Below are 19,555 nucleotides of genomic sequence, written 5' to 3'. Positions count from 1 at the left end.
TGACTTTGACAATTTGCTCACTGAACGTTCTGTACTCAAAGCAAAGGTTATCCACCCGCGGGAAGCAGAGCCGCTCACAGACAAGGATGTCGACCAGAATCGTCAGTCCCTGTTGTAAACAATGTGGCTTAATAACAGCCTCCACTTCGGTTAACGGGCAATAACTGAACAGCATTATTTGTTGCCGATCATCAGGCATAATTGTTTTTATTCTCAACATTTTAAAAAGTACCGAACATGTCAGAATCGATAAGTAAAAGACCGGAATTGTTCACCATTCACACACAAAATTGTATACTGCTACTGTCTAAATGTGTATTTTCAGGATTTTGAATGGTCAGACGCACCCTTGTAAATGAGTACAATAATCATCTGTCGGAAATCATCATGTCTGTCAAAAGGGGTCTGGCATATGTCTGGTACCAGCAACGATTAGTGTTTACTAGTACGAATAGACTTGTGCACTAGTATTGAGTTCGAACATTTTGTTTTGCGTGTTTTATAATTGTACACATTCTTATTTGCATGTATTGTATTTTTCCGAAGATAGATAATAATCTCGCTTAAAGCATGTGATATTGTGCCATAAGGCCCAACGGATACATTCTTGAATACTAGTAACGTGTAAAGGCAAAATACGTAAGCGTTAACACAGGGCCTACACTCATTTCTAAGACTCGAATAACCTTTAGACACTCAGTTAATAAATATGTTCTTTATAACTATTTATTTTATGCTTTCCGGTGGTTTATAGAGAAATATCAGTGAATTAAAACTGATAATTTCACTGTTGCAAACAGTGAATAATAACAGTGAAAATTATCGATAATTTTCACTGTTTACTGTGAAATTACGTCATTTTTTTACGAAATGACGTCATTACCCCAGCGAAATTCTACTCTTTGACAATGTATATAAACGGTGAAAAAAATCATAAAATAAAAAGAGAATTTGTTGGATTCGGTGGATTATCGATTTTAATTCACTCGTGACATAGAATAAATATTTTTTCGCGCCACAAGTAAAAAATTTTTTTTTTCTAATATCACTCGTGAATTAAAATCGATAATCCACAGACTCCAACACAAATCCTCTATAACTTCTTTATCGCTCTGACTAAAGCATACAGTACGCAAAATATTCGTGCGCATCATAACACAACCGGAAATAAATAAATTATGACGTGACGTCGTGGTTACGTACGTGACGTCACAAACAAAAGCGCCATTTTTAGCGATAATAGCATCCGTTACAAGCTCTGTTAAAATCAACGGAAATGATGAGTCTATTAACGAACATAGCGTCGGATTGCTACAAAAATAGCAGGTAATTATTTCATTTACCAAATTATTTTTAAATCATTTAACAAAATTGCATAAATTCATCTGTGTCTTATTTTCTAAATTTGCATTGGTGGGCGGGATATATCTTTTGCTTGGTTTCAATGTGGGAATTTGCACAAGTCCGTCTGTTTTCAACTGTTAACGCAAATCTGGGGACAATTCCACTTTACCGGTAGTACAAAAGAACGGAAAAACGTACCCTCACCCTAACCCGCAACACCTAACACCTAACGCAACACAAAATAATCCTTTGTATCCTATACATATTGTGGTACGAAGCGGTTTTGGGACGAACACAACTCCCTGATAACGGAAGTGAAAACCCCGTAAGATGTCTCTTCCTGTGCGCCATATTAGAAGCTACAAGCTGAAGTCGTTAAGACAACTAAATCACCCAGTATTCCTCATTATTCTCGGCATCACTCTGTCCAGCTGTGGAGGATTGTTTGCGGGACTACTCTTGTACCTAGGTAAGTACAATATTGGCGCTGCGAGCACATTTCGGACATATTTTCTGAGAATTACAGGTTGTGAAAAATTCTCGAAATTTTGTTCATCTCTTTTCTTTCTTCTTTCTTGGGAATTACAGGTCGTGAAAAATTCCCACTATCCTTTTTTCTCCTTTTTTATTACGCGAGGATTAAAGGTAAGAACCTCTCAATATTTTTCTATTTTCTCCTACTTCATCTTACCTTACACATTTTTCTCGCACTTTCGATTGGTGTGAATAATTGGTTAGGTAGTCGTAGTGCAACAATTTGGAGTCTTCATCATACTAGCACAGTTATTTTAACATATAAAACAAATAGGATCAAATTTTCTTCCTTTATTTTCCTCAAACAACTTTTCACACTTTCAAAATTGGTGTGAATTTTTGGTCACGTGGTCGTCTAACAACAATTTCGTTTGTTAAATAGAAGCAAGTTTTTGTTTTGTTTTGTTTTAACAACACAGTTAATAGGATAGTATTATTCTTTCTTTACATTTTTCATACATCACTTTTTCACACTTTCCAAATTAGTGTGAAATTTGGTCACGTGGTTGGAGATCAGCAAATTAATTTATAAGAAATATCAGCAAGATTGATTTTGTAACAGAGCAAATCATGGTAAACAATAACTAAATAAATAGCCACAGCATTAGCATACTGCTAGTGTAATAGAAACCTTTTTACTGAGACAGTAATAAACTAAACAAACACACATGGTATTTGAATAATAATTTATTATCAAATAACTGTTCCAGATAATTAACAGAATAATACATCTGATCGGCTAGTTTGCTGTTGCTTCAGCCCATCGCTTGAAGCCAGTTAGTACCAGTGCGTGTCCGTTGCTTCAGCGTCTGGCTTGAAGCTCCACGTGCCGGACCTTTTTGGACACTTCAGCGCCTCGCTTGAAGATCCAGTTGCCAGCTACAGTGTTTGGCTGCTTCAGCATCTTGCTTGGAGCTCCAACTTGCTTTCAACGTTAACAACTAGATTCTATTTTTCTATTTTCTGTTGTTACACATTTATTTAATAGCAATACAAATTATAAGCTGGCCTGAAAACTGTGTTTATTAAAGGGACGTTACATTTTTAGAATATAATTGCTTAAAGGGACACTTCCTTTTTTTCTAATCAATTGCTTAAAGGGACACTACATTTATTTTTAAATTAATTTTTTAAAGGGACATTACATTTTTGGAAATTAATTTAATAATTCATTTAAGTTTGCTTGGCATTACAAACTATTTAAAAGGGGCACTACATTTTTAGATATTATTTTCTTAAAGGACCATTACATTTTAATACTTTTTTATATACAATTTTGTCTTTGCCTGCCCCAGTACAGCATTTACAATCATGTTACATCGAATATCGGCACGTGTCCCCATAAATACAGCATCTGAAACACAACTACGGTCTATGCCTGGTATTGGGGTCCGTACGGCCAATGCAATTATTCATTACCGGGAGAGGGTGTGACCTATTGATGAAGAAAAACTGTCGGTGATCCCATACATTAGAAATTCAAAGGATTTGCTGGATCTTATAGATTTCAGTCCGTATGGTCGGCAATACCCGACTACACATCATGACGAAATGGACAAATTTTCCGACACGTTCCATAGATCAAGCTTACATGACTCTTACTACCATGGTGCTCAAATGCCATATGCGGACTCTGATGTAAACTCCAACAGTCGGTTCCTAGGCCGCGACAAGTCATACTTTAACCACGATTACACATCAGCAAGCGCTGATGTGGATTATCCTGCCACTGACTTGCGATCGATGTACCAACCTGAAAGCAAGCATCCTTTTGCGGGATACTCGCATAGGCTTTCAAACCAGCGTCCTGCGAGTAGGTACGGATATGCTAACCGAACACCTGCAAATCATCCGACCTACTCCGATCAAGGTCAATGTCACAGGAACCAACAAATAAAAAGAATTGGCAACTTACCTAAGACGTTAACTTATGATGGAAAATCCAACTGGAGGGCTTTCTATGTGAAATTTTCGAAATACGCAGAAGCTCAGCGTTGGACAGCACAAGATTGCAAAGACAACCTGTGTTGGTGCCTTACCGACAAAGTCGGTGATTTCTTTGCAAATCTGGTGGAGAAGTACGATGACATGGAGTACTTCGACATTATCAAGCGTTTTGAGAAACGATTTGGATATCAAGATTTACCTGAAACGGCTACAATTGCCGTCAACACTGCTCGACAGGAGGGGAGGAGGACCTTGATGATTGGGCAGACTGAATCATGACATTAGCCACTAAAGCTTTTCGGGATCTAACCGAAGACTATATGTATCGCCAGGCAGTCCTACGCTTCTGTCACGGTTGCTTCAACAAGGAAGCCGGTGAGATGGCAGCGAATGCTCGCCTATCTACCATGGAGGCAGCAGTGGACAACGTGAAGTGGGCGGTCCACACTCACACCGCTGTCCATGGCCGTTCCAAACGAGATGTTAGACAGACATCTGTCCAAGATATTAGCCAAGGCTGTTCCGTATATGCAGTGAAAGAGGAGTCACAAAGCCCAACTGGTCAGAGTACACTGACTCGATTGGGAGGCTGTGAGAAACGTCTAGACACAATTGAACAACAGATCAGCCAGAATAAGACCTCTGTTGATACCATCATCAAGCGCCTTCCGTATAGACAACCTCGCTCTGCATCGCCGTCCCCGAACAGACTTCCTCCGACACTTCAGTGTTTCAACTGCAAAGAAAATCATTACATTACAGATTGTCCACGCCGCAAAAGTGACAGCAGTAAACATGTCCAATTTACTGGGGAAAAGGAAGAGAACAAGGAACATTTAAACTCTTCTGGGTCGGACAAAGAGGGCGAAGCCCGACCCCAGTGCTAAATAGCCCAGTCCATGATGAAGATAGGGATTTAATTAAAGACAGGAAGACTTCTACGCAAAAGGTCAAGAAGTACAACCATGTAACACATGGTCTTAGTCTTCGACGTTTGTTCAATGAGAAGCGTATCGGTCGGGATAAACCCGACTGCACTCTGAACGCGCCTGCAAAAGAGACATGTATAGACGAGGCTTATTTGAAACGTCTCTTCCAAGAAACAGCAATAGGAGATCAGTATACAACTGATAACACAGAGAATGAAAACGAGGTTCAGCTGTCTCGGGAATGCCCGAGCCCTAAGGAATACGCACAGCAAAACTCATCTACGGAGGAGAGGGAAAAACCTAAGCAAACCATGGTAACAGATGACAACCCAACTGAATCTGATAGGTCAGAAGTAAGACCAGAAGAAGACAATGATCAAGTTGTGGTTCTTCAATTGTCACTAAATTCCATGTTTAGGATTCCGCTTAAGTTGCAAAGTGTTGAGACAAACGCAGTGATTGATACTGCAGCTGAGGTGATTATTATCTCAGACAGGATGTGTCATAGACTACCGGAACCGCCAAGAGTTATCAAGAAGCTGAGGCTTAACACTGCAGGCAGGCAGTCTGATTTCGAGGAAAACGTGTATGTGGCAACAATTCAGAATGATATGCTTCTCGGACTTGACTCCATGCGTAAATACAAGATGTTGGTAAACATCCCCGAGGAGCATGTGCGCATGGGCACATTGAGCATTCCAATGCTGAAACAACCTATGCATGAAGAAATCGCTAGTGTCACTGTGTGCCGGACTACTGTGATTCCACCCAGTACCTTCAAGAATGTGGAATGTGAACTTAACAAAGACTTAACGGCATTTGTGGTAGAACAATGTGGCGGTGGGAATGTAGCTATTCCTCCGACATTGTACAGTCATGAAAATAAACCCAAAGTATGTGTTATGAATATGACTGTAGAACCTGTTGAGAATAGCGTTCCCCAAGTTGCACACCTCAGGTCAGGATATAAGACCTGGGATCCTGGGAAGAAATGGTTTGGAGCTGCAGTGGGTATACACCCCAAAAAGGTGCAGTTTTTCCCGCAGTCCAAATTCGAGGAGCTCAGGAACCTCCTGGGTTAAAAACAGTCGTTGCCCTGGGTGAGATCGGTTTAGACTGATGTGCACCCGAATCCACTTGGAAACTACAAGAGGAGATCTTAATCAAGGTCTTACAACTCAGTATGCCTATCCGTCTAGTGATTCTACACATGCGAGATGCTGCGGATCAGCACTGCGGAGAAGTTGGGGCTAGATATCTGCAAATCATGAGAGCTAATGTCGCCCCAACTCAACGTATCCATCTCCACTGTTTCACCGGAACTGTGGAGCAAGTGGTGAGCTGGCTGGAGACCTTTCCGAAGTGCTACTTCGGAGTAACGGGTATGGTGAAGGAGTTTGATAACTTCCAGAAAGCGGCACTTAGGAGAATTCCGAAGGGCCATCTGCTCCTTGAAACCGATGCTCCCTATTTTAGAGCCAGGCAGGCAAGTGCGAGCGCCCCAGCATTCATCGGAGAGGTGGCACTGGAAGTCAGCCGAATAAGGGGGGAGACGGTGGAAGAAGTCCTGGATTTCACATCAGCCAACACCCGCACCTTGTACCAGATGTAATCCTAGGTCGGCGAAGCCAGACATGGGAGTTAGGATCCTAAGCTCGCAAACGCATTTATTTTGTTAATGTTATTCGCTTTAATTAGGCTTTGGTGGAACTTTTGTACTAATAAATATCATTTCTTGGTCGGCATGGCCAGACTGATATCTTTACACCAATACCACATGGACACTGTATTCTGATGAGTCAAGATTCAACAGTGAAATCAATATGATGAAGGTGTTACCAGCTCCATTTTGATAGAACAGGGGGGAGTGTGGTACGATGCGGTTTTGGGACGAACACAACTCCCTGATAACGGAAGTGAAAACCCCGTTAGATGTCTCTTCCTGTGCGCCATATTAGAAGCTACAAGCTGAAGTCGTAAAGACAACTAAACACCCAGTATTCCTGATTATTCTCGGCATCACTCTGTCCAGCTGTGGAGGATTGTTTGCGGGACTACTCTTGTACCTAGGTGAGTACAATAATATATATATTTCCTTAATATCGGGGGCTACCGCCCCCAAACCTCCGCTTTGTCGATAGTGGTAAACAACTGCGTACCGGTAAAGTGCAATCTAGCCCAAATCTGACTATGGGATTGAAGGCGGACAGCATAAATTTTTGGTAGATGCGTTTACAGGTTTCGCCGCTTTTAAATAGAAAAGCAACAATAGCCATGGCAGTCAAATTGTTAAATACCGGTAATCCCGAACAGTCGGTAATAGCCGACATTTAAATGTATTCAGTTGTTAAGTTATTGCTTTCTAGCCTGCAAATTAAAAAGTAATCGAGTTCTCCAAAAAGCCTTATGAATGGCATTTGCTCTGTGCCATCTTAAAACATTGCAAAACCTGTTTTTGTTGGGCTCAAACGAAAAGTATTTGTAAAAATACGGAAACATCGCGCCTGAGTATTGTTTTCTGAAGTATAATGTACAGTCATTTTGCCATGCTCTATGTGATAGCTTTAAAAGCGATCGTTTGATAGCAAGATGTCCTTGTTTTGATAATACTTTAGATTTGCGAGTTCAAGATATGTGGCATCATGTGGGCGTTATATCATGCTCACTGCATAAATAGTTAAACTGACATAAACTGACATGTGGTCAAATGGCATAACTTTATTCTGCTCAAGGGGAAACATGAAAAGTGCGGGATGGAGGAAATAAAGAATCTTTCTCAGATTATGTTATGTACGGATGATGGTATCTATGGATCACGGTATCTACGGATGACGGTATCTACGGGAGATGGTATGTAAGAATATGTTATCTATGGAGGATGATAACTACGGATGCTGTTGTCTACGGATGATTGTATCTATGGATGATGGTATCTACGGATCATGGTATCTGCGAATCATGGTATCTATCAATCATGATATCTACGGATCATAGTATCAAAAGAGCATGGTATCTACGGATCATGGTATGAAAGCATCAATACATAATGGCATCAACGGATCATAGTATCCAACGATCATGGTATCTACGGGTCATTGTATCCACGGATGATGGTATCTATAGATGATGGTATCTACAGATGATGTTATGTACGGATGATGGTATGTACGGATTGTGGTATATATACGGATGTAAGAATCTAAAGATCATGGTTTCTACGGGTGATTGTATCTACGGATGATGGTATCTATGGATCATGGTTTCTACGGATGATGGTATCTACGGATGATGGTATGTACGGATGGCGGCATGTACGGATGGTGTTATGTACTGAGGATGATATCTTCAGAGGTTGTTTTCTGCGGAATATGGTTTCTAAGAATAATCGTTTTGACGGATGATGGTATCTGAAGATAATGGTATAAATTGATCATGGTATCTCCGGATCATGGTGTGTTATTATTATGTTATCTATGGAGGATAATAACTACAGATGATGTTGTCTACGGATGATTGTATCTATGGATCATGGTATCTGCGGATCATGGTATCTATAGATCATGGTATTTATAGATCATGGTATCTACAGATGATGGTATATTTTGATGATGGCATCTACGGATCTTGATATTCACGGATCGTGGTATCAAAGCATGATGGACACCAACGGATTATAGTATCTATGGATCATGGTATCTACAGATCATGGTATATACGGGTTGTGGTATCCACGGATGATGGCATCTATAGATGATGGAATCTACGGATGATGGTATGTTTGGATGGTGGTATATACGGATGGTGGAATCTACGGAGCATGGTTTCTACGGATGATGAAATCTACGGAAGATGGTATGTACGGATGGCGGTATGTAAGGATATTGGTCTGCACCAAGGAAAACCTCTACAGAGGATGTTATGTACGGAAAATGGTTTTAACGGATGATGGTATCTACGGATCATGGTGTCTATGGATCATGGTTTCTACGGTTAATGGTAGCTACAAATGATATTATAAACGAAAAATGATACATATGGATTATGGTATCTACGGATCATGGTATCTAATGTTGATGGTATCTCGATGATGATGGTATCTACTAATTACTGTACCATCGGATCACGGTATTTACCGATCATGGCTTTTACGGATGATGGTATCTACGGATGATGGTATCTACGGATGATGGTATCTTTGGATGACGGTATCTACGGATGATGGTATCTTCGAATGATGGTATCTTCGGATGAGGTTATGTAAGGATGATGGTATGTATGGATGGTGTATACGGATGACGGTAAATGCGAATGATAGGGTATACGGACTATGGTATCCATTGTTCGTGGTAGAATGCTGATATGTACTGACCATGGTTTCTCATTACGATGTCATCTACGGGTTATGTTATCTACTGATTGTATCTACGGATGATTGTATCAACGGATTATGGTATGTACGGATCATGGTTTCTGCGGATCATGGTATCCACAGATGAGGGTATCTACGAATTATGGTATCCATGGATGATGGTATGACATTTACGAATTATGATATCTACAGAGGATGGTATGTTAGGATTATGTTATCTACGGATGATGATAACTACGGATGATATTGTCTACGGATGATTGGATCTATGGATGATGGTATCTACGGATCTTGGTATTTGCGGATCATGGTATCTATCAATCATGGTATCAACGGATGATAGTATCTATAGATCATGGTATCAACGGATCATGGTATCTATGGATGACGGCTTCTACAGATCTTGATATTCACGGATCATGGTATGATGGCATCAATGGATCATTGTTTCTTCAGATCACAGTATCTACGGATCATGGGTATCTACGGGTCATTGTTTCCACGGATGATGGTATCTATAAATGATGGTATGTACGGATGATGGTATGTACGGATGGTGGTATATATACGGAAGTAAAAATTTACGGATCATGTTTTCTAGGGATGATGGTATCTACGGATTGCGGTATGTACGGATGGCGGTATCTATGGATCATGTTTTCTACGGATGGTGGTATGCACGGATTGCGGTATCTACTTATGGTGGTATGTACGGATGATGGTATGTACTGAGGATGACATCTACAGAGGATGTTATCTACGGAAGATGATTTTTACGGATGACGGTATCTCAGATGATGTTATCTACGGATGATGGTAACTACAGATCATGGTATCTACGGATCATGGTATCTACGGATCATGGTGTGTTAGGATTATGTTTTCTATGACGGATGATAACTACGGATCCTACGGATCATGATGTCTACGGATGATTGTATCTATGGTTCATGGTATCTGCGGATCATAGTATCTATCAATCATATTATCTGTACATCTTGATATCTGCGGATCATGGTATCTATTGATGATGGCATCTACGGATCTTGATATTTACGGATCATGATATGATGGCATCAATGCATGATGGACACCAACGGATCATAGTATCTACGGTTCATGGTATCTACAAATCATGGTATCTACGGGTCATTGTATCCACGGATGGTGGCATCTATAGATGATGGTATCTACGGATGCTGGTATGTATGGATGGTGGTATATACGGATGGTAGAATCTACGGAGCATAGCTTCTGCGGATCATGGTATATACGGATGATGGTTTGTGCGGATGGCGGTATGTACGGATGGTAGTATATACGGATGGTGGTATCTACGGATGATGGTTTGTGCGGATGGCGGTATGTACGGATGGTGGTATCTACGGATGATCTTATGTGCGGATGGCGGTATGTACGGATGGTGGTATGTACGGATGATTGTATGTGCGGATGGCGGTATGTACGGATGGTGGTATGTACGGATGGTGGTATGTACGATGTTATCTTCGGAAGATAGTTTTTACGAATAATGGTTTTAACGGATGATGGTTTCTACGGATCATGGTATCTATGAATCATGGTTTCTACGGTTGATGATAACTGCAAATGATGTTATCAACGAATAATGATATCTATGGATTATGGTATCTAATGTTGATGGTATCTTGAGGATGATGGTATCTACTAACTACGGTATCTACGGATCATGGTATTTACGGATGATAGTATCTACGGATGACGGTATCTACGGATCATGTATGTAAGGATGATGGCATGTATGGATGATGGTTTATACGGATAATGGTATATTGCAAATCATAGGGTATTCGGAATATGATATCCATGGATCGTGGTAGAATGAAGGTTTGTACTGACCATGGTATCTAAGGAACATGTCCTCTACGGGTTATTATATCTACTTATGATGGTTTGTAAGGATGATGGTACGTACGGATTTTGGTATGTACGGATTATGTTATCTACGGATGATGTCTACTGATCATGGACTCTACGGATCATGGTATCTACGGATGGTGGCATATACGGATGATCGCGTCTACGGATGATGGTATCTACGGATCACGGTATCTGTGGATGATGGTATGTACGGATAGTGGTCTGTACGGAGGATGACATTTACGGATGATGGTATCTACGGAATATGTTGTTTGCGGATACTGGTTTCACGAATAATGGTTTAAACGGGTGAAGGTTTCTATGGATCATGGTATCTACGGATCATGGTATCTACGGATCATGGTATCTATGGATCATGCTTTCTACGATTGATGGTATCTGCATATGAATTGTTCTACGAATAATTATATCTATGGATTATGGTATCTACTGATCATGGTTTGTATTGTTGATAGTATCAAGAGGATGAAGGTATCTACTAATTACAATGTCGACACATGATGGCATCTACGGATCATGGTTCCTACGTGTGAAGGTATCTCAGATGATGTTTTCTACCGATTATGGTTTATATGGGTCGTGGTATCTCCGGATCATGGTATCTTCGGATGATTGTATTTATAGATCATAGTATCTTCCAATGATGGTTTTCCAGATAAAGATTTATGCGAAGGATGTTATCAACTGATGAGGGTATCTACCGATGATGATATCAACGGATGATGGTATCTAAAAACGATGCTATCTACGGATTATTGTATATACAGATGATGGTATGTGCGGACGATGATATCTACAGATCATGGTATCTACAGATCATGGTATCTACGGTTGATGGTATCTACGGATGATGGTATGTAAGGATTATGTTATCTATGGAGGATGATAAATACGGATGATTGTGTCTGCGGATGATTGTATCTATGGATGATGGTATCCACGGATCATGGTATATTCGGATCACGGTAGCTATCAATCATAGTATCTATAGATTATGGTATCTACGGATTATGGTATCTATGGATGATGGCATCTATGGATCTTGATATTCGCGGATCATGGTTTAATGGCATCAATGCATGATGGCATCTACGGATCATAGTATCTATGGATCATGGTATCTACGGGTCATGGTATCCACGGATAATGGCATCTATTTATAATGGTATCTGAGGATGATGGTATGTACGGATTGTGGTAAATACCGATGGTGGAATCTACGGAGCATGGTTTCTACGGATGATGGTATCGACGGATGATGGTATGCACGGAGGATGACATTGACAGAGGATGTTATCTACGGAAGATGGTTTCTACGATTAATGATTTTAACGGATAATGGTATCTATGGATTATGGTTTATACGGTTGATGATATCTACAGATGATGTTATCTACGAATAATGATATATATTGATTATGGTATCTACGGTTCATGGTATCTACCTGTCTTGGTATATAATGTTGATGGTATCTCGAGGATGATGGAATCTACTAATTACGGTATAAACGAATGATGGTATGTACGGAATCATAGCATTTACGGATCATGGTATCTACGGATCATGGTATTTACGGATGATAGTATCGACGGATCATGGTATCTACGGATGATGGTATCTACGGATGATAGCATCTACGGATGACGGTATCTACGGATGATGGTATGTAAGGATGACTTGCATGTATGGATGATGGTTTATACGGATGATAGTATGTGCGAATCACATTGTATATGGAATTCGGTATCCATTGATCATGGTAGAATGAAGGTAAGTTCAGACCATGGTATCTAAGGACGATGTCATCTTCGGGTTATTATATCTACTGATGATGGTTTGTAAGGATGATATTGCGTACGGATTATGGTATCTACGGACCATTTCACCTACGGATGATGGTGTTTACGCGCAATGATATCTACTGATCATGGAATCTACGTATCATGATATCTACGGATGATGGTATATACGGATGATGGCATCAACGAATGATGGATCTACGGATGATGGTATCAACGCATCACGGCATCTAAGGTTGATGGCATCTACGGATGAAGGTATCTACGGATGATGATATTTTCGGATGATGGTATCTACGGATAATAGTATCTACCGATGATGATATGGACGGAAGATGTTAGCAACGGAAGATAGTATATACGGATGATTTTGTCTTTGGTAGATATGATCTACGGATGATGTTATCTGCGGATGATGTTGTCTACGAATGATGATATCTACCGAAGATGTTATCTACTGATGCGTGTATCTACGGATGTTGTTATTTACAGATGATGGCACATGCGGATGATTATATCTACGGAAGATGTTATCTATGGGTGCTGGTATCTACGGATAATCTTATCTACATATGGTAGTATTTATGAATCATTGTATGTACTTATGATGATATCGTCGGTTTACGGTATCTACGGATCATGATATCTAAGAATGTCGGTATATTCGGATGGTAATCACTGCGGATGATGGGCTCACTATTCTACAGATAATGAGCAGCACCAGCGGAAGACAGAGCAAGTGAAAATGAATACGAATGTGGTTATGGGTGTCGACCAGCCACCACATCCCCCTATAGGAAATAAAAATTAGATAAACACTAACCTACTCTCCTCAATAACGTGTTTCTGTTGTTTATTCTTTTATCTTTTTAATACAGATAAATTGGGTAAGCAAGGCTTAGAAAACATTAGTCTTGGTGAATGGTTAATGGTTTCGTGTCGAGGAAATGAAGAACTAAAATTATCATTATCATTTTGTGAATGGGGCCGTCCCGATTGGGAAAATCAAATCCATTTGGCTACATTGGGAAATACTATACAATTGAGGATACGTGTTTTAATCTTTAACTTCTGGAAAAAAAATGCATTTACATTTTAAGCAAACGGTTGTAGTGGCGGTTTGTTCCAGTATGTATAGTTCCACCAAAGTCTATTAAAGCGGGACAGTTCTTCATTTGGAACGCCGTGAACACGGCACTTTAAAGTCCCGCATAAGCCCATTTGATAAGCGCATGAGACCCTTACGTGACACATACCAAAAAGCAGTGTGCGAAACATACTAAAATCCAATATTTCGCTGTTAAGTACTATTGGGTAAGATCATATGACGTTCTTTACGCGCCAAAACGCACCCGTATGTCAATGGAGAGTAAGTTGGTTCCTTTTTCCTAGTTCCTTATTCCTTATTCGAATAAGGAATAAGGAACAGTTCCTTATTCCTTATTCACGATTCCTTATTCGAATAAGGAATAAATAACGGTTCCTTATTCCTTATTCACGCTTAACATATTTGACAAAGCTTTATAAGAAAAATAATGCAAACAATTCTCAATTAAATCAAAGCTAAATAACAAGAATACATTTAATTTGTGTATAACGATACATATTCATGTTTCTTCTCAGCGTTTTAATAGGATTTTTTGAATAACCCGAGCCGGCATTATCTACTTCGAATTCTAACTTCAAATCAACCAAACCTTAAGCCTGTATACTTATTTAACATTTATGTGATATAAAAATGCAATCTAGTACATTTCCTAATTTTTGTTGTCATTTAAACTCAATTTCCTTTTTCGCGGCCGAATAAGGAAACGGGAACCAGTTCCTTATTCCGTATTCAAGCCGATTAAGGAACCTGCATTTTTTTACTTAAACATCAATGAAAATGATCAACATTGTTCAACATATAAATGAACATCATTATATACATGTGTATACATAGGTTGGATATTTAAAATACGCATTGCAATACATTTCTACTAAGTTTTAAGTAATGATAAACCAGTTCCTTATTCAGTTTGAATAAGAAATAAGGAACTGGTTCCTTATTCCTTATTGAAATCGAATAAGGAACTGGAATGTACTTACTATAAATAATAAATCAAAATCGAATAAGGAACGGCATTTTCTTACTTAAACATCAATGAAAATGATCAAAATTGTTCAACATATAAATGAATATCATTATATTCATGTGTATACATAGGTTGGATATTTAAAATACGCATTGCAATACATTTCTACTAAGTTTTAAGTAATGATAAACCAGTTCCTTATTCAGTTTGAATAAGAAATAAGGAACTGGTTCCTTATTCCTTATTGAAATCGAATAAGGAACTGGAATGTACTTACTATAAATAATAAATTAAAATCGAATAAGGAACGGCATTTTCTTACTTAAACATCAATGAAAATGATCAAAATTGTTCAACATATAAATGAATATCATTATATACATGTGTATACATAGGTTGGATATTTAAAATACGCATTGCAATACATTTCTACTAAGTTTTAAGTAATGATAAACCAGTTCCTTATTCAGTTTGAATAAGGAATAAGGAACTGGTTCCTTATTCCTTATTGAAATCGAATAAGGAACTGGAATGTACTTACTATAAATAATAAATCAAAATCGAATAAGGAACGGCATTTTCTTACTTAAACATCAATGAAAATGATCAAAATTGTTCAAGATAAAAATGAATATCATTATATACATGTGTATACATAGGTTGGATATTTAAAATACACATTGCAATACATTTCTACTAAGTTTTAAGTAATGATAAACCAGTTCCTTATTCAGTTTGAATAAGGAATAAGGAACTGGTTCCTTATTCCTTATTGAAATCGAATAAGGAACTGGAATGTACTTACTATAAATAATAAATCAAAATCGAATAAGGAACGGCATTTTCTTACTTAAACATCAATGAAAATGATCAAAATTGTTCAACATATAAATGAATATCATTATATACATGTGTATACATAGGTTGGATATTTAAAATACGCATTGCAATACATTTCTACTAAGTTTTAAGTAATGATAAACCAGTTCCTTATTCAGTTTGAATAAGGAATAAGGAACTGGTTCCTTATTCCTTATTGAAATCGCATAAGGAACTGGAATGTACTTACTATAAATAATAAATCAAAATCGAATAAGGAACGGCATTTTCTTACTTAAACATCAATGGAAATGATCAAAATTGTTCAACATATAAATGAATATCATTATATACATGTGTATACATAGGTTGGATATTTAAAATACGCATTGCAATACATTTCTACTAAGTTTTAAGTAATGATAAACCAGTTCCTTCTTCAGTTTGAATAAGGAATAAGGAACTGGTTTCTTATTCCTTATTGAAATCGAATAAGGAACTGGAATGTACTTACTATAAATAATAAATCAAAATCGAATAAGGAACGGCATTTTCTTACTTAAACATCAATGAAAATGATCAAAATTGTTCAACATATAAATGAATATCATTATATACATGTGTATACATAGGTTGGATATTTAAAATACGCATTGCAATACATTTCTACTAAGTTTTAAGTAATGATAAACCAGTTCCTTATTCAGTTTGAATAAGGAATAAGGAACTGGTTCCTTATTCCTTATTGAAATCGAATAAGGAACTGGAATGTACTTACTATAAATAATAAATCAAAATCGAATAAGGAACGGCATTTTCTTACTTAAACATCTATGAAAATGATCAAAATTGTTCAACATAAAAACGAATATCATTATATACATGTGTATACATAGGTTGGATATTTAAAATACACATTGCAATACATTTCTACTAAGTTTTAAGTAATGATAAACCAGTTCCTTATTCAGTTTGAATAAGGAATAAGGAACTGGTTCCTTATTCCTTATTGAAATCGAATAAGGAACTGGAATGTACTTACTATAAATAATAAATCAAAATCGAATAAGGAACGGCATTTTCTTACTTAAACATCAATGAAAATGATCAAAATTGTTCAACATAAAAATGAATATCATTATATACATGTGTATACATAGGTTGGATATTTAAAATACGCATTGCAATACATTTCTACTAAGTTTTAAGTAATGATAAACCAGTTCCTTATTCAGTTTGAATAAGGAATAAGGAACTGGTTCCTTATTCCTTATTGAAATCGAATAAGGAACTGGAATGTACTTACTATAAATAATAAATCAAAATCGAATAAGGAACGGCATTTTCTTACTTAAACATCTATGAAAATGATCAAAATTGTTCAACATAAAAACGAATATCATTATATACATGTGTATACATAGGTTGGATATTTAAAATACACATTGCAATACATTTCTACTAAGTTTTAAGTAATGATAAACCAGTTCCTTATTCAGTTTGAATAAGGAATAAGGAACTGGTTCCTTATTCCTTATTGAAATCGAATAAGGAACTGGAATGTACTTACTATAAATAACAAATCAAAATCGAATAAGGAACGGCATTTTCTTACTAACAAAAACATAAATAGGAATTAAAGAGATCAATAAGTCAACGAAAATCACTGTAAATATAGGTTGGGTAAAACAAATATTTATTGAGGTACATTTCTATTTATTTTTTTATAATTATAACCCAGTTCCTTATTCGATTTCAATAAGGAAAAAGGAACTGGTTCCTTATTCCTTATTCAAATCGAATAAGGAACTGCCATTTTCTTGCCAAAAAGATAAATTAAAGAGAACCAAAGAGACCAGTACATCAATGAAAATCATTATAAATGTAGATTGGGCATCAAAAATATGTATTGTAGTACATGTCTACTATTTTTATTTAATTTTATCCTTGTTCCTTATTCGGTTTGAATAAGGAATAAGGAACTGATTCCTTATTCCGTATTCAAATCGAATAAGGAACTGGCGATTTCTTAATAAAAAATAAGTGAAAATGAACCACTGAGATCAATAAATCATGAAAACCACTGTTAATGTAGGTTGGGTATAACAAAATAGTTATTGAAGTACATTTCTACTAAGTTTTATTTAATTATTACCCAGTTCCTTATTCGATTTCAACATGATGAAAACATGTCTGATACTCATCTATCGGATAGTCTTGGCCAAAGGTAAGGTCCAGATGCTAGAATGATGCGATTAAAGTATCCGAAATTATGGCCTCTGAATAAGGAATTAGAAATAAGTTAGTTCCTTATTCCGGAGCCTGTATTTCGGACAATCACTTTCGGATATTTTATTTTTTAGATGTGTGTGTTATTTAAGCTTGATTATGTTATATAGATATATTCTGTCACATTTCTTTGTTTATTTTATTTAACGAAATACGTTGACAACAAATATTATTAAGACGATAATAAGGAAATGGCATTGTCTTACTCAAACATAAATTAAAATTAACCAAACAATAGCGTAACAGTTGCACTCTGTATTCGAACCGAGTAAGCAAATGGGTTATCATTAAATTAAACTTAGTAGAAATGTACTGCAATTAATGATTTTGATACCTAACCTACATTTTAAATGCTTTTCATTGATTTATTGGCTTCTTTGGTTCATTTTATTTGTATTTTTTATTTAAAAAATGCCACTTCCTTTATTATTCGATTTGAATAAGGAAAAAGGAGCCATTTCCTTATTCATTATTCAAACTGAATAATGAACTAGGCTATCATTAAATAAAACTCAGTAGCAATGAATTGCAATAAATATATATTTTTTTATTTCCAACCTTCATCTTTATACCTTGATTTTCTTTGACATTTAGTATTCTTTGGTTTATTTTAATTTATGTTTGAGAAAGACGATGCCATTTCCTTATTATCGTCTTCATAATACTTGTTTTCAGTATCGTCAAATAGAATATAAAATAGAAATGTTACAGAATTAATCCATATTACATAAGCAAGCTTAAATTACACACACAGCATCTAAAAAAATAAATATCCGAAAGTGACCGTTCGGAATATAGGCTTCCGAATAAGGAACTAACTTATTACTCAATTCCTTATTCAGATGCTTTAACTTCGGATAATTACATTCGGATCATTCTTGCAGAGCGCAGCTTTATGTTCGTTATTATTGGCTATGTTTATTGTAAGATTTTTTATTCTATCTCTGATACAGTTCTTGAAGTTTTATGTGACCCCTTCCTTTTGCCAAGACTATACGGTATCTCATTACAAAGCATGTTTTAGACATCCCATTCCGTTCTCATACGTAAACGAATACGAAGGGATATTATTAAGGATGCAAAGAGATTTCAACACGTCACCATACAAGCAAGACTGCACCGGAAGCAGCGGTCCAGGTGTCTCTAGTAGACTGGAAAGTTCAATCGAGATGCCTCAACATTTTATTTTATTTAACATTCAAACACCTGCGCGCAAACTTGCTGTTATAGTGTTTTTTCTTCATAGATTTGTTTAAATGCGAATACGCGTTTTCTCGCTCGTGCAAACCAACGGTAAATACGGCGACCTTCAACCTCGGCACACGATTATTGACCGTGGTATCTAAAGAACGGCGATAGTCTCAATGGTTGAGAGTCCTTCGCCGTTTTTAGCTTAACAGTTGCGCTCTGTATTCGAACAGAATGCGAAAATTGCGAACAGCGTTGTCGTCAGTGCGACATCACAGACGTCACCATAAAAAATGTCTGCACCGGAAGGAGCGGCCCAGATTCCTCTTGTAGTCTGGAAA

General features: G+C 37.2%; 2 protein-coding genes across 3 annotated transcripts in view; both read left to right on the top strand.

Moving 5' to 3' along the window:
• The first annotated feature begins 1,188 nt into the window (after positions 1-1,188).
• Positions 1,189-19,555, top strand: part of LOC127862926 (uncharacterized) — a 30,684-nt gene continuing 12,317 nt past the window's right edge. The window contains exon 1 of one of the 2 annotated variants that reach the window (XM_052402204.1): positions 1,189-1,326. The gene's annotated coding sequence lies outside the window, so the exon portion shown is untranslated. Of the gene's footprint in view, positions 1,327-6,573; positions 6,825-19,555 lie in introns of those variants that run through there. The other variant, XM_052402206.1, reaches the window with a different exon arrangement.
• On the top strand, positions 5,938-6,366 carry LOC127861698 (putative deoxyribonuclease TATDN2). The gene has a single exon (XM_052400383.1). It carries the CDS (start codon positions 5,938-5,940, stop codon positions 6,364-6,366), a length of 429 nt encoding a protein of 142 aa, XP_052256343.1.

Source organism: Dreissena polymorpha, chromosome 16 (genome assembly GCF_020536995.1).
Source record: "Dreissena polymorpha isolate Duluth1 chromosome 16, UMN_Dpol_1.0, whole genome shotgun sequence".
NCBI lineage: Eukaryota > Metazoa > Mollusca > Bivalvia > Myida > Dreissenidae > Dreissena > Dreissena polymorpha.
This window is presented reverse-complemented; position numbering and strand designations above follow the sequence as displayed.